Here is a 14,840-nt window from a genome sequence, read left to right on the forward strand (position 1 = left end):
TTTTCCCACAGTCCATGTTTCACTACCATACAATGCTGTACTCCAGACATACATCCTCAGAAATTTCTTCCTCAAATTAAGGCCGGTATTTGATATTAGTAGACTTCTCTTGGCCAGAAATGCCTTTTTTGCCATAGCAAGTCTGCTTTTGATGTCCTCTTTGCTCCGTCCGTCATTGGTTATTTTACTGCCTAGGTAGCAGAATTCCTTAACTTCATTGACTTCATGACCATCAATCCTGATGTTAATTTTCTTGCTGTTCTCATTTCTGCTACTTCTCATTACCTTCGTCTTTCTCCAATTTACTCTCAAACCATACTGTGTACTCATTAGACTGTTCATTCCGTTCAGCAGATCATTTAATTCTTCTTCACTTTCACTCAGGATAGCAATGTCATCAGCGAATTGTATCATTGATATCCTTTCACCTTGTATTTTAATTCCACTCCTGAACCTTTCTTATATTTCCATCATTGCTTCCTCGATGTACAGATTGAAGAGTAGGGGCGAGAGGCTACAGCCTTGTCTTACACCCTTCTTAATACGAGCACTTTGTTCTTGATTGTCCACTCTTATTATTCCCTCTTGGTTGTTGTACATATTGTATATGACCCGTCTCTCCCTATAGCTTACCCCTACTTTTTTCAGAATCTCGAACAGCTTGCACCATTTTATATTGTCGAATGCTTTTTCCAGGTCGACAAATCCTATGAAAGTGTCTTGATTTTTCTTTAGCCTTGCTTCCATTATTAGCCGTAACGTCAGAATTGCCTCTCTTGTCCCTTTACTTTCCCTCAAACCAAACTGATCGTCACCTAGTGCATTCTCAATTTTCTTTTCCATTCTTCTGTATATTATTCTTGTAAGCAGCTTCGATGCATGAGCTGTTAAGCTGATTGTGCGATAATTCTTGCACTTGTTAGCTCTTGCCGTCTTTGGAATTGTGTGGATGATGCTTTTCCGAAAGTCAGATGGTATATCGCCAGACTCATATATTCTACACACCAACATGAATAGTCGTTTTGTTGCCACTTCCCCCAATGATTTTAGAAATTCTGATGGAATGTTATCTATCCCTTCTGCCTTATTTGACCGTAAGTCCTCCAAAGCTCTTTTAAATTCCAATTCTAATACTGGATCCCCTATCTCTTCTAAATCGACTCCTGTTTCTTCTTCTATCACATCAGACAAATCTTCACCCTCATAGAGGCTTTCAATGTATTCTTTCCACCTATCTGCTCTCTCCTCTGCATTTAACCAAGGAATTCCCGTTGCACTCTTAATGTTACCACCGCTGCTTTTAATGTCACCAAAGGTTGTTTTGACTTTCCTGTATGCTGAGTCTGTCCTTCCGACAATCATATCTTTTTTGATGTCTTCACATTTTTCCTGCAGCCATTTTGTCTTAGCTTCCCTGCACTTCCTATTTATTTCAATCCTCAGTGACTTGTATTTCTGTATTCCTGATTTTCCCGGAACATGTTTGTACTTCCTCCTTTCATCAATCAACTGAAGTATTTCTTCTGTTACCCATGGTTTCTTCGCAGCTACCTTCTTTGTACATATGTTTTCCTTCCCAACTTCTGTGATGGCACTTTTTAGAGATGTCCACTCCTCTTCAACTGTACTGCCTACTGCGCTATTCCTTATTGCTGTATCTATAGCGTTAGAGAACTTCAAACGTATCTCGTCATTCCTTAGTACTTCCATATCCCACTTCTTTGTGTATTGATTCTTCCTGACTGATGTCTTGAATTTCAGCCTACTCTTCATCACTACTATACTGTGATCTGAGTCTATATCTGCTCCTGGGTATGCCTTACAATCCAGTATCTGATTTTGGAATCTCTGTCTGACCATGATGTAATCTAATTGAAATCTTCCCGTATCTCCCGGCCTTTTCCAAGTATACCTCCTCCTCTTGTGATTCTTGAACAGGGTATTCGCTATTACTAGCTGAAACTTGTTACAGAACTCAATTAGTCTTTCTCCTCTTTCATTCCTTGTCCCAAGCCCATATTCTCCTGTAACCTTTTCTTCTACTCCTTCCCCTACAACTGCATTCCAGTCGCCCATGACTATTAGATTTTCGTCCCCCTTTACATACTGCATTACCCTTTCAATATCCTCATACACTTTCTCTATCTGTTCATCTTCAGCTTGCGACATCGGCATGTATACCTGAACTATCATTGTGGTGTTGGTCTGCTGTCGATTCTGATTAGAACAACCCGGCCACTGAACTGTTCACAGTAACACACCCTCTGCCCTACTTTCCTATTCATAATGAATCCTACACCTGTTATACCATTTTCTGCTGCTGTTGATATTACCCGATACTCATCTGACCAGAAATCCTTGTCTTCCTCCCACTTCACTTCACTGACCCCTACTATATCTAGATTGAGCCTTTGCATTTCCCTTTTCAGATTTTCTAGTTTCCCTACCATGTTCAAGCTTCTGACATTCCACGCCCCGACTCGTAGAACGTTATCCTTTCGTAGATTATTCAATCTTTTTCTCATGGTAACCTCCCCCTTGGCAGTCCCCTCCTGGAGATCCGAATGGGGGACTATTCCGGAATCTTTTGCCGATGGAGAGATCATCATGACACTTCTGCAATTACAAGCCACATGTCCTGTGGATACACGTTACGTGTCTTTAATGCAGTGGTTTCCATTGCCTTCTGCATCCCCATGTCGTTGGTCATTGCTGATTCTTCCGCCTTTAGGGGCAATTTCCCACCCCTAGGACAAGAGAGTGCCCTGAACCTCTATCCGCTCCTCCGCCCTCTTTGACAAGGCCATTGGCAGAATGAGGCTGACGTCTTATGCCGGAAGTCTTCGGCCGCCAATGCTGATTATTTATCAAAATTTAGGCAGTGGCGGGGATCGAACCTGGGACCGAAGATGTTTTGATTATGAATCAAAGACGCTACCCCTAGACCATGGCTGCAACAAAAACAGCATAATAATAATAATTTAATTTTGTTATACTGGTATATACATACAATAAAATCTAACACCTAATTACCCCTTGCTCAAATTATCATTTCATGCCCTATGAATTCTTCCACTGAATAGTAGCTGAATGTGCTGTAGCCTTATTTTTAAAATTTCTGGCTTCGTGATTAAATATGTTTTATCTCATTAACTTATTATATATTGAGATCCCTACTTACTGTGGAGTCCATGCATATAATTTCAATTGGTGTGTGGGTGACATAAAATCATTTTTATTTCTAGTCTTATATGTATGGTTAAAATGATTCTCCTCAAATAATTTTTGTCTATTGTGTAAAAAGATTATAATTTCATAAATGTATATGGAGGGAACAGTTAGGATTTATAGATTCTGAAGTAACAAGCGACAAGACTCTGTTTGCTGTGCAGTACATATGTATTGGACAATTTTCTTTTACAGTTTCAGTATTCGAGATACACTACTTGAACTTCCCCAGAAAATGATCCCATATGTAATGAGAGATTCAAAATAATGATGACAAGCAATTTTTCATGTACTCAGGTCAATGGAATTTGCTAGTGCTGCATTGCAAAAGCAGTGCTACGTAGTTTATGGGATAGGAAGTCAGTATGTGTATTGCAGTTTAAGTTCTTGTCCACGTTTAGTCACAGGAATTTGACTGTGTAAACTTCTTTCATAGGTTGATTGTTATGTTGTATATTCAGTTCCACACATTTTGAATGTTTGGTTTTGAAATGTACCATACAGATTTTTGCAATGTTCAGTTTCAACCCATTTAACTGGAACCAGTTTTCTAAGGTATCCAGTGTGCTTATGGTGGAACTCAGAATTTTTTCTGCATTGTCATCTTCAATTAAAACAGAAGTATCATCTGCAAACAGAACTTATGGGGAAGTTATATTACGGGTAAGTCATTTATGTAGAAAAGTAACAGACTTGGACACAAAATGGAGCCTTAAGGCACACCTTGTGATACTATACACCTTTTAGAATAATAATTCACTGCATCTGAAGTGATAGTTACCCCATGTTTTCTGTTGTGTAAGGATGATGTTAGCCAATATAGAATATTGTCTTTAATTCTGTATTTGTCTAATTTGTAGGTGAGCAAGTTGTGGTTCATGGAGTGAAATGCTTTAGTGAGATCACAGAAGATACCTGCAGCTTTATTCCTATGATCCAAAGATTTGTCTGTAGTTTCTATAAAGTTATTCACTGCATCTAGAGTGTTTTTTCCTGGTTGAAATCCAAACTGCTTATTTATAATACAAGGTGTATAACTATGCTTCCACTGTTTGCCGATAGGTGGTGACAACGGTAAATAATGGTCAAAAGAAACAGATCACAGACATCAGCAGTTGGCTTGGACCTCAGTCAACATAACCTCATTCAAACATTAGTCAACTTGTGTCTGCATCATAAAGTTGTTCTTAATTGAAAAGTCAGTTTACAAGCCTAATTCCCATCATTTGTGGGAGGTGTTACTGTTCTGTTTCAATATGAAGTAAACAGTGGCTGAGTCTCATTGAATGCTCTCAAGTATATAGGGTAAGGACGCTATTAGTGAAAGAATGTGTCATGAATGGTTTCAACGCTTCAAGAACAGTGATTTTAACATCGTAGACTGGCATAGTGTTTTCGAAGATGCAGAATTGGAGACATTGCTGAGTGAAGACTCGCATCAAACTCAAGAAGATTTGGCACAATTAGTGAGAGTAACACAGCAAGCTATTTCAAACATCTGAAGGCTATGGGTATAATTCAGAAAGAAGGAACTTGGGACCCTTGTGAGCTGAAACCAAGAGACGTTGAACGGCATTTGTTTGTTTATGAACAGTTGTTCAAAATGTTCAAATGTGTGTGACATCTTATGGGACTTAACTGCTAAGGTCATCAGTCCCTAAGCTTACACACTACTTAACCTAAATTATCCTAAGGATGAACACAAACACCCATGCCCGAGGGAGGACTCGAACCTCCGCCAGGACCAGCCGCACAGTCCATGACAGCAGCGCCTCAGATCGCTCGGCTAATCCCGCGCGGCTTATGAACAGTTGCTTCAGTGGTAAAAACCGAAGGATTTCTGCATCACATTGTCACCAGGGACAAAAAATGGGTTAATTACAATAACCCTAAACGCAAAAAATCGTGGGGATATTGTGGTCATGCTTCCACGTTGACGGCCAAACCCAATATTCACGGCTCCAAGATCGTGCTCTGCATTTGGTGGGAACAGTTCTACATCTACATCTACATCTACATCTACATTTATACTCCACAAGCCACCCAACGGTGTGTGGCGGAGGGCACTTTACGTGCCACTGTCATTACCTCCCTTTCCTGTTCCAGTCGCGTATGGTTCGGGGGAAGAACCCTGTCTGAGAGACTCCGTGCGTGCTCTAATCTCTCTAATTTTATATTCGTGATCTCCTCAGGAGGTATAAGTAGGGGGAAGCAATATATTCGATACCTCATCCAGAAACGCACCCTCTCGAAACCTGGACAGCAAGCTACACCGCGATGCAGAGCGCCTCTCTTGCAGAGTCTGCCACTTGAGTTTATTAAACATGTCCGTAACGCTATCACGGTTACCAAATAACCCTGTCACGAAACGCGCTGCTCTTCTTTGGATCTTCTCTATCTCCTCCGTCAGACCGATCTGGTACGAATCCCACACTGATGAGCAATACTCAAGTATAGGTCAAACGAGTGTTTTGTAAGCCACCTCCTTTGTTGATGGACTACATTTTCTAAGCACTCTCCCAATGAATCTCAACCTGGTACCCGCCTTACCAACAATTAATTTTATATGATCATTCCACTTCAAATCGTTCCGCACGCATACTCCCAGATATTTTACAGAAGTAACTGCTACCAGTGTTTGTTCCGCTATCATATATTCATACAATAAAGGATCCTTCTTTCTATGTATTCGCAATACATTACATTTGTCTATGTTAAGGGTCAGTTGCCACTCCCTGCACCAAGTGCCTATTCACTGCAGATCTTCCTGCATTTTGCTACAATTTTCTAATGCTGCAACTTCTCTGTATACTACAGCATCATCCGCGAAAAGCCGCATGGAACTTCTGACACTATCTATTAGGTCATTTATATATATTGTGAAAAGCAATGGTCCCATAACACTCCCCTGTGGCACGCCAGAGGTTACTTTAATGTCTGTAGATGTCTCTCCATTGATAACAACATGCTGTGTTCTGTTTGCTAAAAACTCTTCAATCCAGCCACACAGCTGGTCTGATATTCTGTAGGCTCTTACTTTGTTTATCAGGCGACAGTGCGGAACTGTATCGAACGCCTTCCGGAAGTCAAGAAAAATAGCATCTACCTGGGAGCCTGTATCTAATATTTTCTGGGTCTCATGAACAAATAAAGCGAGTTGGGTCTCACACGATCGCTGTTTCCGGAATCCATGTTGATTCCTACATAGTAGATTCTGGGTTTCCAAAAACGACATTATACTCAAGCAAAACACATGTTCTAAAATTCTACAACAGATCGACGTCAGAGATATAGGTCTATAGTTTTGTGCATCTGCTTGACGACCCTTCTTGAAGACTGGGACTATCTGTGCTCTTTTCCAATCATTTGGAACCCTCCGTTCCTCTAGAGACTTGCGGTACACGGCTGTTAGAAGGGGGGCAATTTCTTTCGCGTACTCTGTGTAGAATCGAATTGGTATCCCGTCAGGTCCAGTGGACTTTCCTCTGTTGAGTGATTCCAGTTGCTTTTCTATTCCTTGGACACTTATTTCGATGTCAGCCATTTTTTCGTTTGTGCGAGGATTTAGAGAAGGAACTGCAGTGCGGTCTTCCTCTGTGAAACAGCTTTGGAAAAAGGTGTTTAGTATTTCAGCTTTACGCGTGTCATCCTCTGTTTCAATGCCATCATCATCCCATAGTGTCTGGATATGCTGTTTCGAGCCACTTACTGATTTAACATAAGACCAGAACTTCCTAGGATTTTCTGTCAAGTCGGTATATAGAATTTTACTTTCGAATTCACTGAACGCTTCACGCATAGCCCTCCTTACGCTAACTTTGACATCGTTTAGCTTCTGTTTGTCTGAGAGGTTTTGGCTGCGTTTAAACTTGGAGTGGAGCTCTCTTTGCTTTCACAGTAGTTTCCTAACTTTGTTGTTGTACCACGGTGGGTTTTTCCCGTCCCTCACAGTTTTACTCGGCACGTACCTGTCTAAAACGCATTTTACAATTGCCTTGAACTTTTTCCATAAACACTTAACATTGTCAGTGTCGGAACAGAAATTTTCGTTTTGATCTGTTAAGTAGTCTGAAATCTGCCTTCTATTACTCTTGCTAAACAGATAAACCTTCCTCCCTTTTTTTATATTCCTATTAACTTCCATATTCAGGGATGCTGCAACGGCCTTATGATCACTGATTCCCTGTTCTGTACATACAGAGTCGAATAGTTCGGGTCTGTTTGTTATCAGTAGGTCCAAGATGTTATCTCCATGAGTCGGTTCTCTGTTTAATTGCTCGAGGTAGTTTTCGGATAGTGCACTCAGTATAATGTCACTCGATGCTCTGTCCCTACCACCCATCCTAAACGTCGGAGTGTCCCAGTCTATATCTGGTAAATTGAAATCTCCACCTAAGACTATAACATGCTGAGAAAATTTATGTGAAATGTATTCCAAATTTTCTATCAGTTGTTCTGCCACTAATGCGTCATGTACTATGAGGTATTAAAACCAAGTGAAACAATCACAGGTGCTTGTTATCAAATGCAATTTATGCATTTGAGCAGAGCATTAAATGACAAATGGCCACAATACTGTGAGAGGCACGATAAAGTGATTTTTCAGCACAACAATGCTCTACTCCACGTTGCGAAAGAGGTAAAAACGTACTTGGAAACATTAAAATGGGAAGTCCTACCCCACCTGCTGTATTCTACAGACATTGCTCCCTCTGACTATCACATATTTAGATCAATGGTGCACGGCCTGTCTGACCAACACTTCCGATCTCCTGAAGAAGTCACAAATTGGATTGATTCATGGATTGCTTTAAAAAATGAACAATTTTTTCGACATGGGATTCATACATTGCCCAAAAGATGGGAGAAAGTAGTGGCTAGTGACAGAAAATACTTTGAATGACACATGTTTAATCAATTTGTTTCATTAAAGCCTCAAATGTTGGGGAAAAAATGGCAGAAGCAAAGTTCTACTCTTTGTAATATCATTTTTCACAATAAAGTTTTTGATCTGGATTGCAGCTGCTTTCTCTGACATTTTTGACAGGACTGTAAGAATAGAAATAGGCCAATAGTTTCCTATGTCGTCCCTCGACCCTGTCTTAACAGAGGTCTAACTTTGGCATACTTCATAACATTGGGAAAGCATCCCTGTTCAAAAGACTGGTTGAATATTTTAGTTAGGGGAGGTGCTATCATGCCACACACTATTTTAATCACTTTAGTGGGTATCCCATCCCATCCAGCACACATACAAAAGTAAAAGTGGCACATTACATAACTTTTGAAACTAATACATTGTCAAGTCAAGCCATGAGGTGAGACCCTATCTCCTTGATGTCCCCCTCACATCACAAGCTGCCACTTTCCATCAATATCCTAACCTCTGTAACATCCTGGCCAAACCCTTGTGATCTTTCCAAGCCATTGTCTCAAAGTTCCTACCTGTTCAATTGTTCCCACTGTACAACTTGCCTCATGCTCAACCTATTACCACTTACTCCAGCCACCCTACTGGTAAATCCTAATCAGCGTGACTTGCAAAATCATGTATGTTGTTTACCAAGTAACTGTATAAGCCTGCCTGCCACTAAATTGGTTAAGAAGATTAACTGGCATAGAAGAACTATCCCCCTTGGGGACACACATCATCCCAATGCTGATTATGCTCTGCAGCATGTTGTGAGAGATTTGGGTGCTTGTTACTCTATATGGGCTATTTGGATTCTTTCACCCAAAACTACATGAGCTGTTTTTTTTCAACATCCTAAAGGTCATAAATAAGAGAGATGTGCATATAAAAATTATTTTATTACTAAATGTTACACACATTTATATTCGCTTTTTGATGTAATCACCAAATTGATTGAGGTATCTGTGGTATCTGTGGTCGAGTTTTCCAGTACTCACTTCAGAAAATGTTGCCACCACTGAAATGAAATGAATCTTGACATGGTCCTGAAGCTCCTTGTTAGTTTGGAAACACTGCCCTTCTACCAACTTCTTCAAGGAAATGATGGAAGTCACTTGATGCTAGATCAGGTGATGGAAAATGTCCTGCTGAAACTGATAAATGAGCCATTGGGTTGCATCAGTACTGAGAGGTTCAGGCACTGTCATGGATCATAACAATTAAAGAAATCAGTGTGTCTCTTCTTTTGTTTTGAATGGCACTCTGCAGACACCATAAAGTTTCATGCAGTCAGATCAATTGTGGTTGCTGACAGCTTGAACTCCCTTTTTGACCCAAAGTGGTAGAGTAGAGAGAAGATCTTGTAACTTTTGGAAATTCCATAAAGAAAGCCCACATAGTGAAACTATAGTTTTCTTTAAGCACTTCATCAACTCATTAAACAAGGTCATCTGTAGCCACATACTTGCATCCTTGTACCCCTTCATCTCACACGTCACCTTGGCCATATTTAAATTTTCTACACCATTTGTTTGCAACACCATCACTTGTAAAGTTTTCTCCATAAATGCAACTCATTCCTCATCAGTCTGTGCTATGCTACACCCATCTACTTGTAGGAAATGAATAAGACTTCACAATTCACATATGGTGGGAGAATTAATTGAGATGGCCATGTTTATGTGACTGTAGCCCTGCACAGACTGACATCTTGAAGTCAGCAGTGGCAGAGTGCAAGGTACAGGAGATGCATGGTTGCCTTCTTCCCTGACTGATACTTGTCTGGCATTTATGCTATGCAGTCAGAACTTGGTGGAAGAAAGGGGCCCTTGTAATTTCCCTCAACTCCATATACATGAGCTCTTTTTTTTTTCCTATACCTAAAAACATTATTCATCTCTGCTCTCTTGTGCATCTTAACTTATCTCTCTCTCCTTATTGTCTCTGGTGATGAAGCTACCATACTCTAATGTAGTCCTTCTAAAACATCCCTCTTCATCTTTATCTACTCCTCATAAATGGGATTGAGTGACTTGTACTTCCTTCTTAACCCCTCAGCTCATTCCTCTCCGCCCCAAGTGTGGAACTATTGTTTGTGAATGCAAGTTAGTGCATAATTTTTGTTTCTATACATGTCTGTTGGCAGTACTACAAATTTTGCCTCGTGATGGTAATCAGTACCCAACAATCTATTAGTTTCCTTGATTGAATATTCCACTGGTACATTAGCTTGCAATTTGTTATGTTGGTTACTGTGTTTCTCATGTTTTTGTTAGTTTTCTTATCACCTTACATTATTGTTATGTGTAGCTCTTAGTTAAAATATTCCTCAATATGATCAGTATAGGTAATTGTATTATTTTCACTGATTCTGATATAAGAAATCTTTTAATGTAGGAAGGTTATCAAAAGTTATTCTTAAGGATTTGAAGAACGTATTTTCTATTTATTTTGCTTTCAGGTGGAGTTTTTACTTTTGTACTTGGTACTGATGAGTCTTGTAGCCCTCATCAGTATTGTAATGGACCCCTGCACCCTCGTACAGAATACACTTTCAAAGTACGGGCTTATACCTCTCACGGCTATCAAGATTCGTATGTTGTTCCATTCCACACAGGTCTGTTTATTTCACTCTAATTCCAAATAAAGACAATATTTTTTTTGAAAAGTCTGGTATTAATGAAGTCTTTTATTTACTACGATGCTGTGGTATTTAATTAATTATTATATATGTACTTCATGACAGAGTCAGCTTACCATTTATATTTTTCCTGTGTTGTACAAGTGTTTCATTTAGTTCTATGCTTCATGCACAGATATAATAAAAATGTTTAGTTAATTTCCATTTGTTTGTAATTTTTTCTTGCAGACAGTGAAGTTGCAGTTGGACTAACCTTGGGCCTTGTGTTTGGGTTTTTAATGGCAGGGACTGTTTTATTTGGATTTGTCATGTACCGGAATGGCCAGATATCTTGGTGAATATTTGAAACTGTTTTCAGTTTTGAGTGAACAAATTCCCATTATTATGTTACACTAAAATGCTAATATATATCTGATTTTTTGTAGCTCTTTGGCAACCATCCTTAATAATAATGACACAAGAGATGTTTGTCCTCGGCCCATTCCTCTCAAAAATTTTGCAAAGCATTGTGAGCTGTTGTTAGACATACCTGGACGATTAAGCAGTGAATTCCAGTTACTTTCTACATTATGTGTTGATATCAATGATACAAATACATTTTCTGTTGGTCGACTACCTGATAATAAACGCAAAAATCGCTATATCAACATCCTGCCATGTAAGTATACCAATATCACTTAAAATATAACCTGTTTTGCAAGAGGGATGCAGGAACCATTAAATGAACTATCACATCTTAACACATCTCCTGTCATTCTGTCCATTCTTCTTATCAGTGTTTTCCACATGTTCCTCTCCCTGCTGAATCTACAGATTAACTACTTATTTATTATCTTATTTGTCCACTGATTTTCAGCATACTTCTTTAGCACCACATCTCACTGTATATTCATAAAATAATAGTAGATAAATGCCATCTCTAATTTTGTTCTTTCCACTGTATGTATGTTAGATGGCAATGGGTATGAAAACAGTGATTTGTGCCCTTTAGTTCACTTTTTTCAAAAAGTCAAAAGAATAAATGAATACTCCTGGTATTTTTGAATGAGCACAATGGGCTGATGAATACACAAATTTAAAACCAAACTTGAATTAATAGTTTTCAAATCACGGAAAGAATGAAGATTAGGCATTAATTCCTGACATAAGTTTGAAACTGTTAAGTTTTTTGATTATTTCCTTTAGAGTTTGACATTATGTCCCATCTGATATATCTAAAAATAATAATTTGACAAATTTTTATGCTTTCTGACTAGTAGAATGGCATCAAATGCCTACAATGGATATACACTCCTGGAAATGGAAAAAAGAACACATTGACACCGGTGTGTCAGACCCACCATACTTGCTCCGGACACTGTGAGAGGGCTGTACAAGCAATGATCACACGCACGGCACAGCGGACACACCAGGAACCGCGGTGTTGGCCGTTGAATGGCGCTAGCTGCGCAGCATTTGTGCACCGCCGCTGTCAGTGTCAGCCAGTTTGCCGTGGCATACGGAGCTCCATCGCAGTCTTTAACACTGGTAGCATGCCGCAACAGCGTGGACGTGAACCGTATGTGCAGTTAATGGACTTTGAGCGAGGGCCTATAGTGGGCATGCGGGAGGCCGGGTGGACGTACCGCCGAGTTGCTCAACACGTGGGGCGTGAGGTCTCCACAGTACATCGATGTTGTCGCCAGTGGTCGGCAGAAGGTGCACGTGCCCGTCGACCTGGGACCGGACCGCAGCGACGCACGGATGCACGCCAAGACCGTAGGATCCTACGCAGTGCCGTAGGGGACCACACCACCACTTCCCAGCAAATTAGGGACACTGTTGCTCCTGGGGTATCGGCGAGGACCATTCGCAACCGTCTCCATGAAGCTGGGCTACGGTCCCGCACACCGTTAGGCCGTCTTCCACTCACGCCCCAACATTGTGCAGCCCGCCTCCAGTGGTGTCGCGACAGGCATGAATGGAGGGACGAATGGAGACGTGTCGTCTTCAGCGATGAGAGTCGCTTCTGCCTTGGTGCCAATGATGGTCGTATGCGTGTTTGGCGCCGTGCAGGTGAGCGCCACAATCAGGACTGCATACGACCGAGGCACACAGGGCCAACACCCGGCATCATGGTGTGGGGAGCGATCTCCTACACTGGCCGTACACCACTGGTGATCGTCGAGGGGACACTGAATAGTGCACGGTACATCCAAACCGTCATCGAACTGATCGTTCTACCATTCCTAGACGGGCAAGGGAACTTGCTGTTCCAACAGGACAAGGCACATCCGCATGTATCCCGTGCCACCCAACGTGCTCTAGAAGGTGTAAGTCAACTACCCTGGCCAGCAAGATCTCCGGATCTGTCCCCCATTGAGCATGTTTGGGACTGGATGAAGCGTCGTCTTACGCGGTCTGCACGTCCAGCACGAACGCTGGTCCAACTGAGGCGCCAGGTGGAAATGCATGGCAAGCCGTTCCACAGGACTACATCCAGCATCTCTACGATCGCCTCCATGGGAGAATAGCAGCCTGCATTGCTGCGAAAGGTGGATATACACTGTACTAGTGCCGACATTGTGCATGCTCTGTTGCCTGTGTCTATGTGCCTGTGGTTGTGTCAGTGTGATCATGTGATGTATCTGACCCCAGGAATGTGTCAATAAAGTTTCCCCTTCCTGGGACAATGAACTCACGGTGTTCTTATTTCAATTTCCAGGAGTGTAGTAATATGAAATTATTAATTTTCAGTATATGGTAAATACTCATCCATTTATGTAGGGTGGCCAGGTGCAAGTTGTCTCCACACAAGTACACCGATGAAAATGATAAGTGTTATACCATGAAACATCAGTCTGATATTTATCAAACACTGTGAAGATTTCATCACATACTTGGTACTAAATTATTATACTTTCATTCCATTTGGGACTGATCTTGATTATCAGCATCGCTATGAGCTGTGAGTCCCACTGAAACAAGTAGGCTACACCCTTGCATTCGAGGTGGCCTGAATGCTTACAGCTGCTGAATGACAGCTTGAGGAATTCTTGCCACACTTGAGACATTTGCTTTCTCATCTGGTAAAGATTGCTGGCTGCTGGCTGGTATGAAGGTATACATCTATCTATTGCATCCCAGACAGAACCAGCAGATATAGCAGGTCAGTAAATGATCTGTACCTCCTTCAGCCTGTTACTGGTGTGAACTGTAATGTGGGGTTTTCCTTTATCCTAGCAGGTCAGTAAATGATCTGTATTTCCTTCAGCCTGTTACTAGTGTGAACTGCAATGTGGGGTTTTCCTTTATCCTGTTTGAACATAGTGTCATTTGCTATCCTGGTCCTGAAGGTTGCAGCAACATGGTTCACTATTCTTTTTATATACTTACAAGCATTCAGCCTCCCTACAACAATTACCAAGTCAGTCCTACTGTCATATCCAATAGCTCAGTAACTTTCCATGTCATGGTTCCAAGTGTTGGAGAGGTATGTATCTTGAGAGTCGATAGTTCCTATGAAATTTCATTAAGCATTTATTTAAATGTTGTTGTTGATCAGATTTATTTGTCCATTTATTTGTTCATCATATTCTATAGATTCTTCTACACATACAGTGTCTGTATGTGTGGATGGATATGTGCGTGTGTGCGAGTGTATACCTGTCCTTTTTTCCCCCTAAGGTAAGTCTTTCCGCTCCCGGGATTGGAATGACTCCTTACCCTCTCCCTTAAAACTCCCTTAAAACCCACTTCCTTTCGTCTTCCCCTCTCCTTCCCTCTTTCCTGATGAGGCAACAGTTTGTTGCGAAAGATTGAATTTTGTGTGTATGTTTGTGTTTGTTTGTGTGTCTATCGACCTGCCAGCGCTTTCGTTCGGTAAGTCACCTCATCTTTGTTTTTATATATAATTTTTCCCATGTGGAATTTTTCCCTCTATTATATTGATATCTATAGATTCTTCCTTAGACATAAGCAAGACTCCTCATTGATCAGCACAGAATGCCACCCGGTGTCCCAGTTGAATCTAGGTCTACAGCATGCAAGTCTCTATGTTTAGTGTTATATGGTGGTTCT

The 14,840-nt window shown here is 40.9% G+C and overlaps 1 protein-coding gene across 2 annotated transcripts in view; it reads left to right on the forward strand.

The window, feature by feature from the left end:
* LOC126412247 (phosphatidylinositol phosphatase PTPRQ-like) overlaps positions 1-14,840 on the forward strand; it is a 452,520-nt gene that overhangs the window by 281,522 nt on the left and 156,158 nt on the right. For both annotated transcript variants that reach the window (XM_050081743.1, XM_050081744.1), the window contains 3 exons: positions 10,602-10,757; positions 11,010-11,115; positions 11,207-11,439. In XM_050081743.1, coding sequence (XP_049937700.1) covers positions 10,602-10,757; positions 11,010-11,115; positions 11,207-11,439 — 495 coding nt within the window. The remainder of the gene's footprint in view (positions 1-10,601; positions 10,758-11,009; positions 11,116-11,206; positions 11,440-14,840) is intronic.

This window comes from Schistocerca serialis, chromosome 7 (assembly GCF_023864345.2).
Source record: "Schistocerca serialis cubense isolate TAMUIC-IGC-003099 chromosome 7, iqSchSeri2.2, whole genome shotgun sequence".
Classification (NCBI taxonomy): domain Eukaryota; kingdom Metazoa; phylum Arthropoda; class Insecta; order Orthoptera; family Acrididae; genus Schistocerca; species Schistocerca serialis.